The 21368-nt window shown below is 43.0% G+C and overlaps 6 protein-coding genes across 6 annotated transcripts; 3 read left to right on the forward strand and 3 right to left on the reverse strand.

Moving 5' to 3' along the window:
* Positions 1 to 6348: 6348 nt before the first annotated feature.
* Positions 6349 to 9193, reverse strand: BO94DRAFT_599400 (UDP-Glycosyltransferase/glycogen phosphorylase; the record flags this gene model as incomplete). The annotated part of the gene is made up of 7 exons (XM_025616318.1): positions 6349 to 6575; positions 6629 to 7094; positions 7137 to 7266; positions 7317 to 7667; positions 7725 to 8088; positions 8149 to 8309; positions 8376 to 9193. 7 exons carry the CDS (start codon positions 9191 to 9193, stop codon positions 6349 to 6351), a joined length of 2517 nt encoding a protein of 838 aa, XP_025466364.1.
* Positions 9194 to 10625: 1432 nt separating this feature from the next.
* Positions 10626 to 11436, reverse strand: BO94DRAFT_566978 (ankyrin repeat domain-containing protein; the record flags this gene model as incomplete). Its single annotated transcript, XM_025614599.1, has 3 exons — positions 10626 to 11175; positions 11240 to 11301; positions 11380 to 11436. The coding sequence occupies 3 exons, from the start codon at positions 11434 to 11436 to the stop codon at positions 10626 to 10628; spliced, it is 669 nt and encodes a 222-aa protein (XP_025466365.1).
* Positions 11437 to 12387: 951 nt separating this feature from the next.
* BO94DRAFT_547541 (uncharacterized protein) lies at positions 12388 to 12870 on the forward strand (the record flags this gene model as incomplete). Its single annotated transcript, XM_025613338.1, has 1 exon — positions 12388 to 12870. The coding sequence occupies one exon, from the start codon at positions 12388 to 12390 to the stop codon at positions 12868 to 12870; it is 483 nt and encodes a 160-aa protein (XP_025466366.1).
* Positions 12871 to 13401: 531 nt separating this feature from the next.
* BO94DRAFT_599421 (uncharacterized protein) lies at positions 13402 to 14982 on the forward strand (the record flags this gene model as incomplete). Its single annotated transcript, XM_025616319.1, has 4 exons — positions 13402 to 13711; positions 13760 to 14487; positions 14549 to 14631; positions 14713 to 14982. The coding sequence occupies exons 1-4, from the start codon at positions 13608 to 13610 to the stop codon at positions 14980 to 14982; spliced, it is 1185 nt and encodes a 394-aa protein (XP_025466367.1). The 5' UTR covers positions 13402 to 13607.
* A 1649-nt stretch (positions 14983 to 16631) lies between these two features.
* On the reverse strand, positions 16632 to 18583 carry BO94DRAFT_599423 (alpha/beta-hydrolase; the record flags this gene model as incomplete). The annotated part of the gene is made up of 6 exons (XM_025616320.1): positions 16632 to 16766; positions 16837 to 16897; positions 16960 to 17044; positions 17201 to 18196; positions 18264 to 18425; positions 18466 to 18583. The coding sequence occupies 6 exons, from the start codon at positions 18581 to 18583 to the stop codon at positions 16632 to 16634; spliced, it is 1557 nt and encodes a 518-aa protein (XP_025466368.1).
* Positions 18584 to 19236: 653 nt separating this feature from the next.
* Positions 19237 to 20984, forward strand: BO94DRAFT_468604 (Zn(II)2Cys6 transcription factor; the record flags this gene model as incomplete). The annotated part of the gene is made up of 2 exons (XM_025608258.1): positions 19237 to 19343; positions 19415 to 20984. The coding sequence occupies 2 exons, from the start codon at positions 19237 to 19239 to the stop codon at positions 20982 to 20984; spliced, it is 1677 nt and encodes a 558-aa protein (XP_025466369.1).
* Positions 20985 to 21368: the final 384 nt, after the last annotated feature.

The raw sequence follows: 21368 nt of genomic DNA on the forward strand, positions 1-21368 counted from the left end.
CATATCTAAAGATTTAAGTAATTATATTAGATTAATTAACTCAAGTATTGGTAAACTCTGGAATAACCAGGAACTTCATGCACCTGCAATTTATATAATAACTTAAGATATTTAGATAATAGAAAGAAGAATCTAAACTGATTACAGGACTAAATAGAGAGAATTTAGAAACTCTTATATTAATAATCAAGTTAGAAACCGTATTTATAATTATAAAGGATTATTACGAGTGTATAGACTTTGACGTGATATCTTTAAGACAGTATAATATTATATTAAGGATTCTATAGCTCAGAAATCATAATCTATAGATTAATTAAAAGACTGAGAGTCTTTAATTCACGAATTATGATTGCCCAAGATAATACTAGCAAGGATCAGGTATGGGATCTGGATCTATACAGCCTGTTACTTAATAAAGAGCTGAAGCAAGGATTAAGCAATCTAGTAAGGAGAGGTTAAGATTGTTATAAAAGCCTAACGCGCCAGGTATCAGAAATAACTTAGAAGAAAATAATATTTTAAGTATAGTTATATAAGTAATAGCAGTAACTAAGCCATTACAGAGAGATTGACTTATAGAATTATCAGGATAGATATTAATAATAATAAAAGAATATTATAAATATAGTATTAATAGTTCTAATATAAAGATTAAGATAACTGTTCAGGGACTAGAAGATTTATAGGAATTTCTAGCTGTAGTTAAGAATAATATATAGATTTCATCACAGTATAAATAATTTAAAGACTTGTTTAAGTAGTTAAAGTAACCTGAATTATCTCAGTATAAAAAGTATGACCATATTATTCTTATAAAGAAAGGAAAGTTACTGGTATATAGAAAGATTTATTTAATATTTAAAAAGAAATTGCAGGCATTATAAGAATATATTAATAATTAATTAGTTAAAGATAATATCAGGCCTTTAAAGTCATCAGTAAAATATAGAGTCTTATTTATATTAAAAAAGAATAGTAGTTTATAATTATGCGTAGATTATTAGTTACTGAATATTATCATAATCAAGGATTAACACCTGTTATCTTTAATTTTGAAAATCTAAGATAAGATATAAGAAATGAAGTAGTTTACTAAACTTAATATTATAAATATATATTATTATATATGTATTACAGAAGATAAAGAATGAAAAACTATATTTAGAATAAAGTATAGATACTTTAAGTACTTAATTATACTATTTAGGCTTATTAATATACTAGTATTATTTTAGTAATATATTAATAAAGTTCTTGGAAAATATCTTGATAAACTTGTAATTACTTATTTAGATAATATATTAATCTTCTCAAAGACTGAGGAAGAATATATAAGATATATAAGACTAGTTCTATATAAATTATACTTATATTAGTTATAATATAAGCTAAAGAAGTGTGAATTCTATATATAGAAAACAGAGTTTCTGGGACACTGGATATCTATAAAGAGAATCTATATTAAGCAGGCTAAAGTACAAGTTATACAGGATTAGTCTTAATCTAGAAATCTAAAAAAATTATAGCAGTTCATCAGATTAATTAACTATTATTAATAATTTATAGACGGATACACTATCTATATAACATCATTCTTTGAGCTTATAAAGAAGTTAAAGAAGTATCAGTAAAAAGAACCACAGTAAAGCGTGTTTGAAAATATCAAGCAGTGACTTATTATATTACTAGTACTTATACAGCATGATCTAGAAAAAGAAATAACCATTAAAACTAATATATCAGATTATGCCGTTGGTATACGTATGACGCAACCTGGAGAAGACAGAAAGTTAAGACTAATTATATTTTATTTAAGAAAGTTGGTTTAAGCGGAACTTAACTATGACATTCATAATAAGGAATTGCTAGCTATAGTAGTAATGTTCAAGCAGTGAAGAGTCTATCTTAAAGAAGTAAAGTATACTGTTATTATAAAGATAGACCATAAGAACTTAACCTACTTTATAATAATTAAAGAGTTGACTAGAAAACAGGCATGATAGGTTGAGATTCTGTTATAATATGATTTCAGAATCATATACTGCAAGGGAGTAGAAAATAGATATATAGATATATTAAGCCACAGGCTAAACTATAAATTAAGTAAAAAGATTATTAAATCAGCTATTCTGAAGTGAAATATAGATAGGTTGATCAGCTATAATAAGACTAACTTAGCAGTAATGTTGGAAATAGGTAATAACTTAATTAAGTAATTAATTAAAGATATGAAAAATAATAAAATACTCCAGAAAATAAGTAAGAGCTTACTAGACAAGATTATTATTAATAAAGATAGATTAGTACACTTTCACAGATTAATCTTTATATTAATTGTGATAAGGATAGAGATTATAGCTAGATATTATGATAGATTACTCAAGGATTATCTAGAAGTTAAAAAAATAACTGAATTAATCATGAAGAATTATTATATTCTAAACTTCAGATAGAAAGTACATGATTATATTAGATAATGTGAGACTTATATTAAAAACAAGTTTTTAAGATACTAATCTTATAGATAAATATAAGTACAGGAGGCGCTATAATAGTTATAAAAATAGATAATAATTAATTTTATTAGTTTACTACCGGAATTGGAAGGGTTTGATATTATTATAATTATTATTAATTACTTTATTAAATATATCTATCTTGTACCAAGCAAAATGATAATAATAGTAATATAAATAGTAGAACTATTTCTAGAAAACATTATTATATATTATAAGATGCTAAAGTATATTATATTAGATTAAGATAAGTTATTTATCTTGAAGTTCTGGAGATTACTTGTAGATCTTATAAAAATAAAAGAATAAATAATAACGGCTTACCACCCGCAGATAAATGGGCAAATAAAAAAAGTTAATTAAATAATTAAATAATATTTGAGATACTACATAAATTACTAGTAGAATAATTAAATAAATCTATTACTAATAACACAGTTTTTATATAATAATACCAGTTACTTAACTATTAGAGTCTTACTATTTTATATTAATTATAGATATTATCTAAGGTTTCTAAAAATGCTATTAGAGAGGTAGTAAGTTACTGATATAGTTAAAGATATTATTATATTTATAGAAAACATGTATTTATAGTTATTCTAAGATATTAAGTTTATGAACTTATATAGCAAGATATACTATGATTATAAATATAGAAAGAAACCTGATTTTAAAAGAGGGGAGAAGATGTTCCTACTCTGCAGAAATATTAAAATAAAATGATTAAGTCAGAAGCTTGATTATCACAAGCTAGGATTATTTGTTATTGAAGATAAGAAGAAACTAGTTAACTACAAGTTAAGATTGTTAAAATCAATAAATAGAATATATCCAGTATTTTATATCTCATTATTGGAACCTATACTAAGGAATGCTAGAATTACAGAAAATATGGAGATTAATGATAATATAGAATAAGAATATAAAGTTAAAAAGATTTTAGACTACAAGAAGATTAGCAGTAGATTAAAGTATTTGATAAAATAGAAAGAATATAATATCTTAAAAAATATATGGAAATTTATCAAGAATTTAACAGACTATTACTAGCTTATAAAACAGTACTACCAGCAGGCAAGTCAAAGTTTGTCTAGAAAGAAGGAGAGTCAATAAGTTAGGATAAACTAAGATTAAGCTTGGATATGGTGGCTAGTTTAACACCACCCGTGGCAGTATTAGTCTCAGTCTTGGATATTATAGCTTATTAATCGTGCAGCCTTGCTTGCACTTTATATTCTCTTTATTCTTACTTCTTAAACTCTTCCAGCTCTTTGATTTTCTTTATGTTATGAGCTATGAAATTACCAGCTTGTTTTTATAATAACTGTTTTTGTTTCTGTAACTGAAGAAGTTTCGCTAGAATGACTTTCTTCTCTTCTTTAATGAAATTTTGAGCCTTGATTAAACGCTTCTACTTGATGTCAGAGAAGGAAGGATCAGGTATTTTATAATAAACATCATTTATTTTAATATACTTACTACAGTGATCAGAATTTTTGGATTTGATGTAAATCTTGTAAAGGCAAATACAGCATTTGCAAGGGAAAACCGCAAGGAAACCTTTATCCTTAATCTGCTGGTAAAGGCTCTTCTTATAAATAAAAGAACTAGACAACATGGTTAATAATCTGAACAAAGTTTTGGGAAATGACACCAGATACTCACCTCAGGAGGGAGGCACTGCAGATTTATGTTCCTTGGGGACAAGAAACCTTGAAAGAGGGGGAGTGATGTTACAGACCCCTGCTAGCTGAACAAACTAGTAAGATAGATACGTTAGGCAGAAGGCCATATCCGGAAGACCAGGACTCTTATCAAGTAGAATCCTGATTAGAGTAACCTACAAACCGGGATGGTTACACAACACGTGACCACGACGGATATATCACTGACACACTATAACATGGCAGCGCTATAACAGGACATAGCAGTGCTATAATATAATATATCAGCGACATGACATATCATGGCGACGCCATAATAAGAGATAAGATATAAGGACACTCTTTCATATACTTAGCTAGTTCCGTTCTTCGTGCTTAATTATAATTATCTTTAAGTAACCTATGTTTTGATAGAGCTTAATAACAACACTCATCCGCACTTACTTACAGATAGCTGCGCGGCACTATCTGGCCTTACTTCTCTTCTTCTGTTCAGATCAAGTCACCTTTAGATAGTCAACAGCCTGACTACCTTTGATTCAGTTCACAAGGTACGTATCGGAACGGGAGCTAAGCTAACAGGAACAGGGAGAAGCGATCCTAGGGTTTGACAATAGCCTTAATATCAAGAGGTTTTATGAACTCCAAAATATCTGATAACTAGCTATCTTCTCTAGTTGTTTCACCACTCTCTTATTTAACTCTGTAGTGTTATGAATCATGGGATTAGATAAGTATAATATAATAAATTTATTTAAATAGATATACATATTCTTTCCAGTATACAGAGGCAGGATCAAGATAATTAAACATAATTAGATTAAGAAACTGGAATACTCTCTTTAAATCAATAGAAGAGATAATAAGATCCGATTTCTTGATTTAAGAGGGTTTAGAAAGTAGGGATTAGTCAGTAATTATATTAACAAGAATTCAATGTCAAACCCTAGGATCGCTTCTCCCTGTTCCTGTTAGCTTAGCTTCCGTTCCAATACGTACCTTCGAACTAAATCGAGGTAAGTCAGACTGATGACTATCTAAAGGTGACTGGTTCTGAACAGAAGAAGAGAAGTAAGGCCAGATAGTGCCGCGCAGCTATCCGTAAGTAAGTGCGGACGAGTGTTGTCGCTAAGCTTTACCAAAACGTATGGTTACTTAAAGACAGTTGTATTGAGCACGAAGAACAGAACTAGCTAAGTACATGAAAGAGTGTCCTTATATCCTATCCTTCGTTATGGCGTCGCCATGATATGTCATGCCACTGATATGTTATTTCGTGTCGCCGCCATGTTCTGTCGTATCGCTGACATGTTATAGCGTGTCGGTGACATGCCCGCGTGGTCACGTGCTGTGGTACTGCTCCGGTCATCGGTTGCTCAGATCGGGATTCTACTCGATAAGAGTCCTTGCTGTTCCGGACGTGGCCTTCTGCCTAATGAGTCCGCCTCACTAGTTCGTTCAGCTAGCAGGGGTCCGTAACATTCAAGTATAAAGTCTAATTAAATAATTCTAGATAATCAAGCAAAAAGAGCTTATAATTTATCAAGAGAACAGCTTAAGAGAGAGGAAGATATAGAAGAAAGTAATCATAGATGATGTCTAGCTAATTGCTACAGTGGCCTGATATAGAGAAAGTAGTGGTGTAGCATCACGTGACTGCCTAGTCACCATCGGGGATTTTAATAACTACAAACCTCCCAGTGTGTGGCTTAAGTACAGCTGAGCAGACGGGAAGCCCTGTTTTCCATACCCTGTGGTTGTATGTACTAGACACAACATTGAGATAGCTGATATAGTAAAGATTGATGTGATTTAGGGTTGGCGGGACCTCGCAAAAGCATCCTTGAACGGGTAACTCTGGAATATTCAAAGTTTGTGCCCTACTGGCCTATCAGCCGGCATATTTCAAGATTGTTCGACATCTATTCAAGCTGGATTTGTTTTCTCTGGACTTGGGATCTTGATGCTTGGAAGATGCCTGTTTATTAGATTGCATTATCTTCTTCGGCTTTCTGCTTGGAAGTGTCTGAGACTAATATTGAGTCCACGCTGGACTGCACCACAGATACTGCACATTGTTACTTGTAAATAAAGCTTATCCTACAAAATGATAACCTTTTTGCTAGGTGTAACATAGGAAGTATTCAAAAAACAATGTACCCTTACATATAATCATCGCTATCATCAACATCATCATTCCTCTGCATCAATCGACCAAACGCATCAAGAACCAACGCATCCTTCATCCCGCGCCGTCTCTCCCCATGAAGCATACTCACCCCATCAGCATGCAGAGCCGTAACAATCTGCTTCTGCCGCTTATTCCGGAACGAAGAGCGAATAGTCCGTTTTATACCCTGACCAGGATACGCAACCAGTCCCAAGGAAGCTAACGCCAATAAATCAGCAAATATCTCAAGTGAATGAAAATATATCACCTACCATGCGTCACCTTCCCCACGACCCCAAACGTTCCTTTCAACATTCCCGTCGCAAACCCCACCGCACCATTATCTTTGGCACCTTTATACGGCTGATAAAAGATATCCGTGACGCTTTCACCCATACCGAGAGCAAAACACTTTGCTCCAGCAATAATACCCGTCTTCCAATCCTTGACGTGACCATAATCATGGACCTTATCACCATATAGCCCAGGAAGTACTCGGAACCCTTCCGCAGCTGCTAACGGGATATCGACCATTGCCCCGGAGACGTATTTTCCTAGTAGCTTGCCTGAGGCTTTTGCAGATGCGGAGGCCATGGCGGTTGCTTTGTGTTTTTTGATAGGTTCGTCTGTCTTGGTGAGGGTCATGTCGGTCATGGATTTTGCTTTGCGGATTTGGGGATCGGTGGTAGGATGGAGTTGTGTTTCGGTAGTTGAGAGTGGGGCTTCGCGATTTGTTGACTGTGATGATGGTCTAGAGGTCGAGTCTCGATGTTTAAAGACTTTGTATGGCTGGTAGACTATATCCCCTGATGCTTTGAGCATGTCTACCGTCCAGCCGAGTCCAGCGGATGAGACACCTGTGATTGGATCCCAGCGCTCGTTCTCGATGATGATGGGTTTGGGTTGATATCTACTCATGATCAGCATACGGTCTCGATCGAATATAAGGGTGGTACTCACGGCTGCATCTTATCCCTAGCAATCTTCATATGATCGAGCAGAATCTCCGCAGCTACCTTTGACAGATGATACCGCTTCTTCCCCTTCTTGACGACCCAGGAGGCCGAGAACTCTGGCAGAATTCCGCATTTCTTGAGATCTTCAGGGAGATTTCGATGGAACGAGGCAACGGCGGCTTGGACTCCTGATTCGTGTTGCATTCTGGCGGAGATACGTCCTGCCGCTTCGATAGCGGTGGGACTAATGCAGTAGAGGATTGATTCGGCGAGTTTCTGTGCGGAGAGAAGCTCGTGTGGTATCGGGCTTGGACCTGCGCCATTGGCGGCTACCATTTGGCCCCAGAATGGTTGACTTTAAAGAGATTGGTCAGGTACAGGAACCAGACGTTTCCGCGGAAGGTGTACTTACTCGCCAAAAAACGGCACGATAAATGTTGGCTTGCCATAGCGCAGCCCACAGGCCGTAGTCCCTGCTCCCCCGTGGTGAATGACAGCGCTAACGCGCTGGAAAAGCCATTCATGGGGACAGTCATCGAGATACATGATATTCTCGCACTCGATTCCGCCGAGTTTACTCCACCCCCGGGAGATCAGTGCCCGGACGCCTGTTTGCTGAATCGCTTCCACGAACATTCGGGTCATTTTCTCTGAATCTTCTAGAACGATGCTTCCGAACCCGATGTAGATAGGTGGAGGGCCTGAGCTGAGGAAGGATGCAAGGGCTGCATCGGGCTTGTAGTCTGGTGCGTCGCGGAAGAAGAAGCCGCAGACCTCTATCGTGGTGCTGTGGTTAGTGATGACACCGGACAATAGAGGGGATGTGGAGTAAATACCTAGGTTTGCCGGCCAGTCGTCGGGCTTTGGCACCAGGGCGGGTGACCAACAGTATGTATAGGGCACCTTGAGAGTCTGGAGGAGGAATGGACCTTCGGACATGGCAATCGGCTCCAAACTCAGGTCGCTTTTTCGCCATTCGTTGATCACTTCACCTAACCTGTTATGTTGAATGATCAGTGAGCAATTAGACAAGAACAATCTTGGTAGAAGATTAGTGTATTACCCCTGCCATGATAACCAGTCCACCACACCAAAAGAAACATGATTGATCCAGTCCTGGTCCGGCGAAACATTCTTCAAATTCGCCAACGGATGTGGAAACGCGCGCGTAGCACTCCAGGGCATTGTGAACATCAAATGGAGCGGGATTCCAAGAGCCTGCGCACAATGGACATGAGCAAAGCTCGGGGGATTGGCAATGATAGCGTCCGCAACAAACGGGGCTTGAGACACAGGGTCAACAGCAACACATGACTGCCAGCAGCCACGAAGAATATCAGCCATCATCTGCTGCTTCTTTGCGATCTCGCCTGCGCGTACACTGCTCATCCGGGGGATCAAACCAGGGTTCTTGACCATATACGCCATCAGTTGGCTAGGGTCACCGCCGATGGGGTAGAACTCTAAGCCAGAATCGTGGACGAAGTTCTGAAAGACTTGATGTGTGGCAATTCGTACGCGGTGGCCGCATTGCTGTAGGGCCGTTCCCAATGCAATGAATGGCTGCACATCGCCCCGGCTACCGACGATTTGGATAACGATGTTGAGACGGTGTGGGGGTTTGATGTTCTCCCAATACCCGGGTGGTGGTGGCAGGTGCTGTTCTTCTCGTACACGTGGGATAAGCTTGGAAATGGTTCTGCAAAGCCGGGAATTTGCATCCACCACGACGCGACCGTCGTCTATATGGGGCTGGTCAGAATGCCCTCCGACGGAAAAATGCGACGGAAGGGTCCACCGACCTTTGACAGCAGTCTCTTGGCCTTCCCACGGGTTTGAAGGCACGGCCTCATAGGGCGGAGGTTGGTCGTATGGCTCCATAGGTAGGGTTGTTGAGGAATGATACGCTAGATGGAGAGAATGAAGAAGATGGAGGGACAGAGAAGATATTAACTCGAGCGAGACATGGACCCACGGTTGGCAGGGTCCATCCACTGTTCAGGGGAAACTTTGTCTATACGCGTATAGACGGATGATCGCCATCGTCATGGTCCGTGCATACGTCGTGTTCCAGCACCAGGTGGGACTTAGGGCATGCATTCAGGCATACAAGAAGACCTCTCCGGTCGGTCAATTCATTACACAAATTCTCAATCGACATGTTTGAGAACATCCAGCATTGAAGACATTGCTATGAGGCAGGCAGCAAATGACCCCAGAGCGCAGATTTCTGCGTTTACCCGAGGATCCAGGATTTGGGGATTCTGCAAGGATCGGGTCACCTGGACCGAGTCCGGTCTTGCTCCCGAAATACTACCGATGTCTTCAGTGGACAGTGACGGAGTTTCATCCCATACTCAGAGGTTAGGCGCTGTGAGGAGGTGACTCCCAAAGGGAGGAACATTCTATAGTGCGATTAGTATGACACTTTGCTCTTTCCTGAGACGGTAAGAAGGTGCAATGCTAGGCATTGACTACACCTATTTCAGTCACTGATGGTGCAGCCCAGGTACACTCTTGTCAAAACATGGTAAACCCGTTAGGGCTTGTATGCACGGTCCGTCTCCACTAATGTGATTTTTGAGTTTTCCCTATTGCGCCCCAAGTGGGGAACCCTACTTTCAACTATCGAAGGAGGCAAAAGCATGAACTGTTGCCGCCTTCTAGAAATCCTCCCCTCCACTTGTGCCATTTCTCAGTCATAAGTTTGAGTTCCCGGCGGCTTCCGAGGTAGTGGTAGAAGGCTCATACAAGTCTCGCGATGATGTGTCGAATGTAAGTGGCAACAAACATATAGTAGAGACGTTTCGACTAAACCTTAACAGACCAATAAATTCTGAAACTGTGCGACAAGACATGGCCGCAATTCCACAATTGCCGAAGCTCGGTCCTGGACTGCGTCTTTCCCCAACCCTACAACCTCGACCATATCTGAAACTCCCAGGTGCTCTGTCAACTGCAACCTCAGAAACCTCAAGAGCCACACGAAAGGATATGGGAGATTAGGAAGAGGACTGAGAGAGTGTCGCGAAAAGAATAAACAGCGCAGGGAATGGGTTTGAGGAAACCATCAAGAATAAACAAGTAAATAAAGACCTTAGATTACCAGCTTACTAAGTAATGATGAAAGATCGAATGTATTATGCACATATTTTCAACGCCATCAAAGGTCATGACATGCTGTATAGTGCATAGGACGTTTCGGAGGCTACATGCATTCTCTATTCTGTCAGTCAGAGAGGGACACTGGTAAAGTACGCGCTGTGAATTATTATATACTTCCTCAAGCGGAGATAAGAATGGGCCAATAAGCTTAGACTACCACGCCGACATTCCCTGTCCTCTTCTGCTGCAGTGTGGCCGTATGACTCCAAGTCGTCAAGAACTGTGCCACGTGCTCGTGGTTAGCGTATATTGCCAACCCTAGTGCTGTTCGACGATAAGGATCTAAGACCCAAGGGTCCCCTCCTTTCTCCAACAGGTATCTAACCGACCCCAACGATCCAGCGAGCGCGGCGTAGTGAAGCGGGGTTCCGAGTCCCACCCTATAGTTCATCGCAAACGCCTCCGGTGTATCTTGGTCCAACAATTTGTTGATTTTCGTCCCCTGAGTGTCCGAGTCCTTGTTGTAGATATATTCCAGGACTTCCACACTGTCTGGAAGGCCGCGCATTGCAGTGTAATGCAACAGTTGACCTTGATCAACCGAGCCCCCATACGTGAAGAGCATATCAATCGCCTCAAATGGCGCCTGTGCGACAGCATAGGATAATGGAGTACAGTCCCGGATTTGACATCGTTTGTTCGGATCGGCATCATTGTCCAGGAACCATCGAAGAAGGGTTATATCGTCGAAGGTGTATCTAACTGGCATGAGTTCATCAGGACGACAATGTGGAATGTAATCATATTTGCACAAGTGCTGACGGCGTGAGTGTATCGACGTCGGTATTGATATTCCAACCGCGATCGATAAACAGCTTAAGCACCTAATAAAGCTTCGCTTGGGTCGCCAGGGCGAAGTGTTCAAGTATCATTGGCGCTCCTTCGTCGAGCAAGTTAGCGACTTTGACAATGTCGTTGTCAGTAATGGTAATGCGAAGCTCCTTGATAATATTCCTCATTTTTATGGACAGGAGAATTAGACTGGTATTAAAGGCTCAGATGGAATGTCTCCCAAGAGATTAGCACCGAGATTTTGTAGGGAAAGTAGAGTTGCCCCTTGGAGTTAAGTGGTGTGTCTCATCAGGTGACATGATGGTCGGCTTATTCATCGGTGACATAACCCGTCATCAACATCCCATCTTGTACTAATTTATACTATCTTATGTTGGAACTATTCACCTTGGAATTGTCTCACTAACTGAAGAGGTATGTCTTCTAGTCTAGTTGGGAAATTCTGTCAGGTTATGAGCCCGGAGAAGCTTAGTTCTCTACTATCTACTATTTATTTGAGATCTCTATATTAGGGATTTGAGTCCGGGTCACTACTTTTACAGTAAGCTTTTAGAGTCAGCTGTGTTATTCTCTTGAGTATATAAACTCGGTTTAAGATAAATTTTTTAAACTTTCACTGTATTTAGTCTGAGAAGGGTATGTTGGAACTATTCACCTTAGAATTGTCCCACTAACCTAAGAGGTATCTCTTTTGGTCTAGTTGGGAAATTCTGTCATCTTATGTCTGTTTTATGCATTCATACCCATTGTTACACCTATGCTTACCCATCCTTTTCCCTTCTCCCCCAATACATATAAGCATCCGAGTGCACAGGGACATGAATGTGCAATACATAGAAATAAATCTTACATAATCTGTTGGGATCCCCGATGGGCTCCCAGGCCGGTAGGCAACGTAGGGTCACGTGACGCTCCTCCCTACACCGCTAGTTAGTCCATATAGATGGCCTACGAGGCCCCTAGCTAGATCATCATCCATCTCATTCTACACGGTTGAATCGCCTTAGTAGCCACTCCAACATAATCCATTAAGGACTAGAAAATGCTTCCTATATTAGGCTCGGGTACTTCGCTTTCTTGTCGAGGCCTTGAACGATGGAGAGGCAATCGAGGTCCACATGAACAAAGTCGGCTTCATCTCTTTCTCGGATGACCAGACCAAGAAAGTCATTGGCACCCGGAACTTGAACAGCTGTACGGCAGTTATGCTTGCTTCCACAAAAGGCGCCATCCTGGCCCACATATCTCCCTTACCTGGCCCGACCAATGACCCTGATGCTGGGGAAAAGCATGTCCGAGAGAAAATGACCGAGTTTGTTGATCTGTATTTATTCAAGAAGGATATCCGTCTGGGGCCTGAAATGAAACAGTCCGGGATTGTGTGCGGGATATACCTGGGACAGATCGCTGTTCCCGATCAACAGCGCCTGATCGAATCCATTCTCCAAGAAAACTTGGAGGATAAGCCGCGGCCCAAGGTGATCCCTTATCAGATCAACGTTGGTGGCCATAACCAAGCTGCTGGGGGAACGGTTTTTATTGACGGAAGGCACCCGCTCCCGAAAGTCTATGTTGAGGATAAGGACCAAGGATGGTTTTGAACCTGTTCCCGCAGCCAAAGCCTCGATATCTGTACTCATCTTCCCGTGTCCATCACCCCATATAGGTAGAAAGTAGTATGGCTGCGGTTTTGGCTCTACATTCTACTAGTTAATTTCATTGAAGGTAATATTATGTGTGTTTGAGAAGTTACTATTTATTTTTAGTTAGTTTGGCGGTCTTCTTACTAGATGGATTCATGACTGGACCTTGATAAGTAGAACTTTATACATCTATCCAAGATCTGGAATATAAATCGTACATCTCAAGGGAAGAAAAATGTGAAAGTTGCAGTTCTTCATAGGTTTAATGAATGACCCCCAGGATGTAGCGCCTTATCGATGTGGCGATCATCTCCAAGATTGTGGCTGAAGCGGTGCGAGGTGGCAGTATCGAGCTAAGAACCAAGAAAGCCACGCTTTCATCACGTGAAAGTCTCCAGCTCTCACCGCTTTGATCAATCAACACCCCTTTCGCCCTTGTATTCCTTTCAATCCCATTTCCCCCTCTCCAATCCCTTTCCTTAAAAATGTCTTCCAGTTAAGAGCCCGTAATATTCACCTATGCTAAATTTGACCTTCAGGCTCTGTCCCGTCGAGCAAGCACGCTGCGGAAGGGTATTCCATGCATCTGTGGTCCGACTCAGCGTCCTGCATTTGGAAGCTTAAATTGGGCCGTCTTTATATCATTTGAAGATGGGATACGATGGGTATTCAGGTCCCCACGTCCTAGGACATTCATGCCAGTGGAGATGGGAAAAAAGCTACTGTCAAGCGAAGCTGCCACGCTGCGATATCTCAAGGCCCACAGCGATATCCCAGTTCCAGAAATCTACGACTATTGGTAACGGACTCTCCGAGGCTACACTCTTCGGCTTCTAACCAAGGATAGTGCTTCTTCCGATAATGAAATCGGTATCCCGTTCATTTTCATGAGCGAAGCTCCTGGCCGACCACTGTCAAAAGTCTGGAGACCAGCCGGCTCCCCTCAACCTGACATAGAGACCTCCAGCAAGGCAAAAGTTCTCTATCAGCTGGGCGGTATCACCTGGAAGCTGTCGCAGTTGCGTTTCGATAAGGTCGGTTCACACTTTGAAGAAGAAGAGTCCTTCGAAATCAAGGAATGTCTCTCCCGGGGTCACATGCTACACAGTCGATATTGCTTGGAGATTCCACGTGGGCCGTTCACTTCTGAAGAGCAGTTCTATGACAGCCTTGCCTCTGCATTCTCGGAGCAGGCAGAAATTCTGCAGCTATCACATCACTGCTTTGTGGCACCCATTCCCTCACGAGACGACTATCAATCTAACACACACTATGCGGAGGCTATGAGCCTATGGAACGACTTTGTGACCCTCTGCTGCAAGATCGACTCGTCAGACAACAGACTGGACTACATAATCGTGGGTGATGCTCTCCGTGACATTTTACGGCAATGTAAACTCCCTGCGGTCAACACAGAAACTTTTCCTTTGTGCCACCCTGATCTGAGTGTCAACAACATCTATGTGGATGATGATTACAACATAACGTGTATCATCGACTGGGCATTCGCTTCATCTATTCCCGAATCTATGCTGTTAGCTGCGCCTGGACTGCCACAATATCGCGACGAAATCGGTTCGGAGTTACAAACATCCTTCATCAATGGCTTCATCGCGACTGCCTAAATCATTCGAAGAAAGCTTGATACGGACATACCGTGAATCGCTAGAGCGGGGCCAGGTCTCCTGGAGATTCAATCGCCTCATAAATCTGGATTCAGTTGCTGATTATACTCTCTTCGGTACCATCTGGCACTACGCATATGGTCTACAATAGGACATAGGACAATAATTCTTACAGAAGCGGCGTTCGCCTCACTACATCCAGCTTTACAGAGAAGTTCAAGAGGAGGATCAGCCACGTTCAAAAATTGAGAAGGATGAACAGGAATACTTTCGAAACAAGGATCTCCGACACACAATAGCCAAGAAGCTGACGCTGATGTCAGAATGGAAAGCACAGTATGCCACCAACAAACCGCAGACACTTCGCACGGACATGTTTATCGCTTGGCCCAGCTTATGGAAGTGGATCCAACAATGCATGCAGGAGTGGGAAGATATGCCTTGATGAAACATTGTATTCATCGTGTTCTCAAGCGAATACGCTGTGCTGGAGTCTAGAGCGCTACATGCAAGTGTAATTTGCCGGTTGCCCCTCCTTTCTGCACCCTAGAGCATCAGGCAAAGGAAAAAGGCTGCATGGCTGCTAGAGTTGGCTCTTTGACTTGTTTTGAACACTGGGTTGTGGGCATGGGTGAGTCGGGGATGAGAATTTGCAGCACAGTCGTTGTGCATATGTCCAGACGCCAGGAGACCAGCCCGGTAGAACTAGTTGGGAACCCCGCAGGTTCCGTTGCTGCTGCGTACTATTCTCCACCATGCGTGTTATCCTGTTGATTGGGTAGTCCCGTCCAGATATATTGCATAACTATTCTGTACTGAGCAGCGATTGACCGGCGAATCAGTCTGCCAATACCATCATACTGTCTAACCACGCAGCCTCGTGGTGCCATTCGCTCTTCCTTCCTAGAATTTACTAGGTGTGTCAAAGCGGGCTCGACACTCTGAAAGGAGCAGTGAGAGCTTATGTGGCCGATTAGAAAGAGTGTATGGCGGTTGACGAGCAGCGAAGATGCCGTGCTGGAAACCAAAGGGCAGTGGGTTCAACAGATGGTTTACCAAGATTCATCAAGACGGCACATGTCGTCCTCTTGCTAATACCCAGGAAACGCCCGTGACAGCTAGGAACATCTCAGTTACATATGCTGACCCGCTATCTAGGTTTACTAGGCTGGCTACTGCCCGAGTATCCGATAAATCGAGCCAACTGAGACGCTTCTACGTTCCTCCCGGTCTAGTGGAGGCGGTGTTGAGGGCGCATTCAATCATCGTTAGACACTAAGGCAACCATTTCAATCGCCTGGATATAGCCATTACCCCCATCCTGCGGATAGCTTACGGAGAACAGGGCCGGAGATCATTTCTGGCTGTTCTCCATCCACCAGATTCTTAACTCTTCGTATTGGATCCTGATAAGGAAAGCTGTTGCTTGATTAACATATCGCTTTATAATACCATGGCAACTAAGGCAACTAATCTACGTACACAGGCGCCTGACAGGGTGGGTGGCGATGCTGAGGGGTGAGCCATGATTGTCACCATAGCCGGAGGAGCACGAAAAGCGACTGCATCTCAACACACCACCTTATAGACAAATCCCTCTCTAGTGGCGAGCACTAAGTATTAGGGATCACATAAGGACAATCACCCCTTTCACGCATCCGTAGAAGCACCTGGCTTTCGGACCTGTATGCCTTCCAACCGGACTTTCCTAGCCTGTAGAAAGGGATGTTCGTCGCTAATTCCAAGTTACGGAAGTAGATCCAATAATGCATGGAAAGGCTATCCTGATGGGTTTCCGGAGGACCTTGGATAGTGATGGGATTGTCAACCACCATGGTGAGCAAACTGCCTAATAATTTGTTAAGCACCTTACTTAGGAAGTTGTCAGAAGTGAGATTGCTTATATACAACGGCTCAGACAAAGGGAGAACAGAATAATAGGCAATTCAATAACAAAAAAGTAAAAGGAGCGTAGCAACCGACCCCACACTGAAACTATTACCTTGGAATAAGGGTATGCAATCCAGAACTTAGTTAACACCGGTATGTTCTTTCCTGAAATTGACCAAGCTTTCCTCTCCCGGTTCGAAATCGTTAAAGGGGGTTGGCATCTATAAAGGGAATGTATTGTCGCGGGCATGTAGTGTTGGAAGCTGGAACAGTCCCTTCGAGGTATGCCTGGATATGTGCAAAGTAACAGTCCGACGCTCCCTGGTCGATGACCGTATGCTGAATTCAAGGAAACATCCCCGAGTAAGCCAAGACTCTTGGTCGAGATAGCTATATATTGAAAACTCACACCAACGGCTTCTTGCATTAAAAGTACCGATCCGGCAAACCGAGAGGACATCTTACGCGCCCTATAACGAGAGGATGTTAGCTTGTAATATAACCAATGGTGATGCGGTTTGGCTGAACGTACGATTGTAACGGCGTGATGGGGTCGATGGTATTACTTGCAAAGAGGATCGGAAAGGACATAGGCTTGTTTAGTACACTTATTTTGCCTGTATCAACCTCGTTAGACTTGATCCCATGCAAATAATCCCCCATTTTGCCGAAAACAATGATCGTCAAATGCCAGAAAGGAGAGAGGGGGTGTTGCCTACCTTGGAAGAACATACTATCAGGCAAGTGCGGTCGGAATGATCGACATAAAATACCCTCCAAATAGGTAGGGTAAACATCACCGATGTACTTGCTCTTGGAAACCATGTACTCTGTCCAAGCCTTGAACTCTTCGATAGTAGTCAGCCTGTTTCTCCGATACGAGTCGGCGCACGTAATGGCGAGACGGGCATCGGTTATAGAGTTTGACTGTTCATACATGCCCGCAAGAGCGGAGACATTCCCACGCTCGGCCTGGTGTAGGATGTCGGCCATGCTGGGAAAGCTTGCCAGTGGTGTGTAGATTGAGTTGAGAAAAAGAGTCTTCAAGTCTGAATAGGTGACCATTGTCGGCAGGTCTGAATCACCGATTCCATTTAGCGGGACTGGATGGTTCTGAAGCCGAGTGATGATGGCATCCATTCTCGCCGTGATGTTAGCTGGGGTGGGTCCCCAAAATGAGCACTTTTCAGGACCTGCCAAATGGCAAAAGGTCGAGAATGTTTCCATGGCCTCGTCCATTTGATCCGCATTGTCTGTCCAATAGTTGTCATAATATTGCTCTGCGTTTATAACACCATCGAGGACCATTCTCCCAACGCGATCAGGAAACATGGAAGCAAAAGTGCTTCCGATAACAGTGCCGTAACTGATGCTATAGGACCACAGTTTGGCGGTTGATGGGGACTGACCGGCCATCTTAGCTTCGGCTTCGGTGAATGTGAGCAAATCATGGGCGACTGCTGGTGTAGCCACATAATAGGCATGGGGTGTGTGGTTCTCCACAGCATTGTTGCACCACTCGCCGTAGATAGAGCTTGAGTAGTACTGTTCCTCAAATGATGTTGATGAGATATTGGTGGCGCCTGTTCTGTGCAGTCGATAGAAGGTTGATCTTGCTTTTGCGTCGTTTGGGAAGCAGTCTAGATGCAAGCCACTGTTGTTCACACCGCGAGGGTCATAGGAGACGAAGTTGTATTGGTCTCCAAACATCTCTCCGACGAGATCCTGGTATGTGAGGAGTAGGTCAACACCTGAACCACCCGGACCGCCTAACGAAGTGTCAGTCCAGTCAGATGAAATTCAGACAATTGCATGATTAATAAGTTGAGATTGTACCGGGGTTGATCACAATGCTTGGAGACTCGACGGTGGCATTCTTGCCAGCCAGCTTGATGAAGGCAATCGACGTTGTGCCAAGACTTCGGTTGGAATAGTCCAAAGGAACATCCAATTTAGAGCAATTGAAGGAATCGAAGCATGATGTCCATGTGAGGTTGGCTGATGGTTCAATCTAGATGGCTCGTCAGAAGTTTGAAACCTTGGGCAAACCCCGGACTCACTGTGTCAAATCCATAGACCATGCCCCGATGATACAAACCGTGGACTTTGAATCCCAAGCTCATAAAAAGGATGGGGGCGCTTAGAAGTCGGTTCATTTTCATCTTGAGGCTTCCATTGATCTTTCTGCTCAGTTATTTTGGAGGAAACAGGTGCGATATCTAGGAACTATTTATACCAATTGAATTCCCGTGGATACCAGTATCAAGTCTGACGGGTTCAATAGGCAACTGCATTTTTCTTATTGAACTAAGGTCCCTCTTCTTTCGTACAATCGCTTTCCATCCCACTTGTACGACCTAGCCAACCAAGTTTTTTCGATCACCACCGAGTATAACGGAGTAATGTTAGCCTTGTAAGGGGATATAAATAGTTAAATCGGAAGAGCCTCGCTTTGCTTGGCGCCCCACCTGTACGAACGAGCCAATCGGTACTAATAAAAATGGAGACTATTCTACAACAAGTAAGACCTTCCACAAGTCCCACTTGTACGAACTGGCCAATCAACACTGATCATGGAAACTCTCCTTTATGTACGAACCGGCCCATCAGGTGTGGTCTTTCTCCAAGCTTCGGTTAGGCACTCTGTACCCCATTTTTCTCACGCTGTCTACCGCAAAGTATTTGGCGATAACTTCCTGAAGAACAGATCATCATCTTGAACATTCATCGGTCCATAAGCTCCTTGTACAAGCCAACGCACGCAGGCGGTGGCCTCAAAATTGACCTTTGCCTGAAACGGGGCGCAACCATGATGGATGATACGAAGAACAAGAACACGAAGCCGGGCAATCAAGCCTGGAGAAAAAAGCCTCGCAAGTTTTCTTCAAAGTCAAAACTAGGTTGTAAGACTTGCAAGTATGTCTTGACTCTACGTCTTGCTACGAGCGATCAATTTTATTCAAAGATTTTGAACTGACGGCCCTCAGGATACGACGCATTAAATGCGATCAATCTCGACCTTCATGCGTGAAATGCGTTTCTACCGGTCGCACCTGCGATGGCTATAGTGAAATGCCTCTCGCATTCAGGGTCGAGAAGCCCGAGGTTGAATCAACTCATCCTCACAAGGAGATCAACAGAGCAGATAGCAGCGACAGTTGCTACTCCTGTACCACGATTAGTGCGCACGAGTCAGAGCAATGGCACTCAAAATCCAATGGCCTCACTTCCCAGAACCTTGGATCTCTTATGATCTTACCAGTGACTGGGACACAGGCAGACATAATGTGCTTCTTCCAAGATATATCCATCAAGCACCTAAATGAATACCGGCCTTGTGAACTATGGCGGCAGACTCTCATGTTCTTTGCCCAGACAGTCCCATCAGTGCGACATGCTGCCATGGCTCTGGCCTTGATGCACCAAATCTACCTGGATCGTCATTCTAACAACCAGGTGTACCTACCGGATAAGGCTCCTTTGCTTCATTATAACCGCGCCATTCAACTTCTGCTGAACCCGGAAGCTGGAGACAGCGCCGAAACAAGAGTTGTTACACTTCTGGTCTGTTATCTCTTTACCTGCTTCGATCATCTGGCGGGTGACAATGTGCAAGCACTGAAGCACCTGCGCGGAGGTGTGGCACTCTCACACAACATTGACAGCGCTACATTGAACAGCTGCCATAACCAATCCCCGGGAGTTCATGCGATTATCTGCCAGGTCGCCAAGCAGATCCGTCGTCTTGACATGCAGGCCGGCATGTTTCTGGTTGACTGGACTCCAGCCAACATCCAAGACACATTCATGCCCTTCGACAGTACCTTTCAGTCACTCGACCAAGCTGCCGACCATCTCCAGGTTCTCGTCGCTCAGGTAATGAGAATGCGCAACACCGATCAACAAATGTCCCTGATGGGTACGATGCCGCCGTTACATTCTGCACACAATGACAATATTCTCAGGCAGTTAGAAACGTGGTTGGGTCTCTTTGAAAACCTCCTGCAACAAGGCAGCCCGTCGGAGTCAGACCTTCTCGTATCACTCCTGCGCTTACAACATACCATCGCATGGATTCTCCTCAATGATTATGGACCTGGCCGAGAAATGGAGTATGACAATCTCCTGCCCCTGTTCCAGCAATGCGTCGCACTAGCGGGCGAGGTATCCGCGGCGCATCAGCGGTATTCGGGATCGTCAAAGCCGACTTTTACGCCAGAGATCGGACTTATCCCCATTCTTTACATAATCGGGGTCAAGTGCCGGCATCCTACTGTTCGTCGTGAGGTGTTGAGTATTCTGCGATGGCAAGTCATCCGGGAGGGGGCTTGGGATAGCATCACTACGGCCAGGGTGGTGCAGCGGGTAATTGAAATTGAAGAGGCGGCGGCGGGGGAAGAGCACATGGTACAGTGCATGGAACAGATTCCGATATGGCAGAGGGTCGAGGCATTGTCTTATACACATATCCCAAGGGGACCGTGTGAGACCGGGTTGGAGATTACGTATACATTCTGTGCTCAGGAGGGAATACACTTGGAGCTGCTCACGATATAACAGAAAGTCTAATTATTATTATTAATCGGTGACAGTCAGCAGGCTGTGATAAAATCAAAGAACTGATTCCCCTCAATAGAGCTCGTTCCATACCCCAACAGTTTTATTGTTGCAAAATATATATCCACCACCGCACCTGTGAACTGCATCTAGACAGTACCATCGCCTAAGAATCTGCGCACCAGATGAATATATTATAGAAGATAGTAGATAATTATCAAACATTTTCCATTGTCATCAATATAGCATTGCAGCTGTCTCCTATGGAGATTTTATTACTTTGCTTCGTGTTCAGATGTTGAATGTGGACCCACCAATCACCGTCCTGCTTCCTGAGTCAGGGAACCCACCCGGTTTGGTGTCAGAATGTCAGGTGCCCCACTC

Source organism: Aspergillus sclerotioniger (genome assembly GCF_003184525.1).
Source record: "Aspergillus sclerotioniger CBS 115572 chromosome Unknown BO94scaffold_18, whole genome shotgun sequence".
Classification (NCBI taxonomy): Eukaryota; Fungi; Ascomycota; class Eurotiomycetes; order Eurotiales; family Aspergillaceae; genus Aspergillus; species Aspergillus sclerotioniger.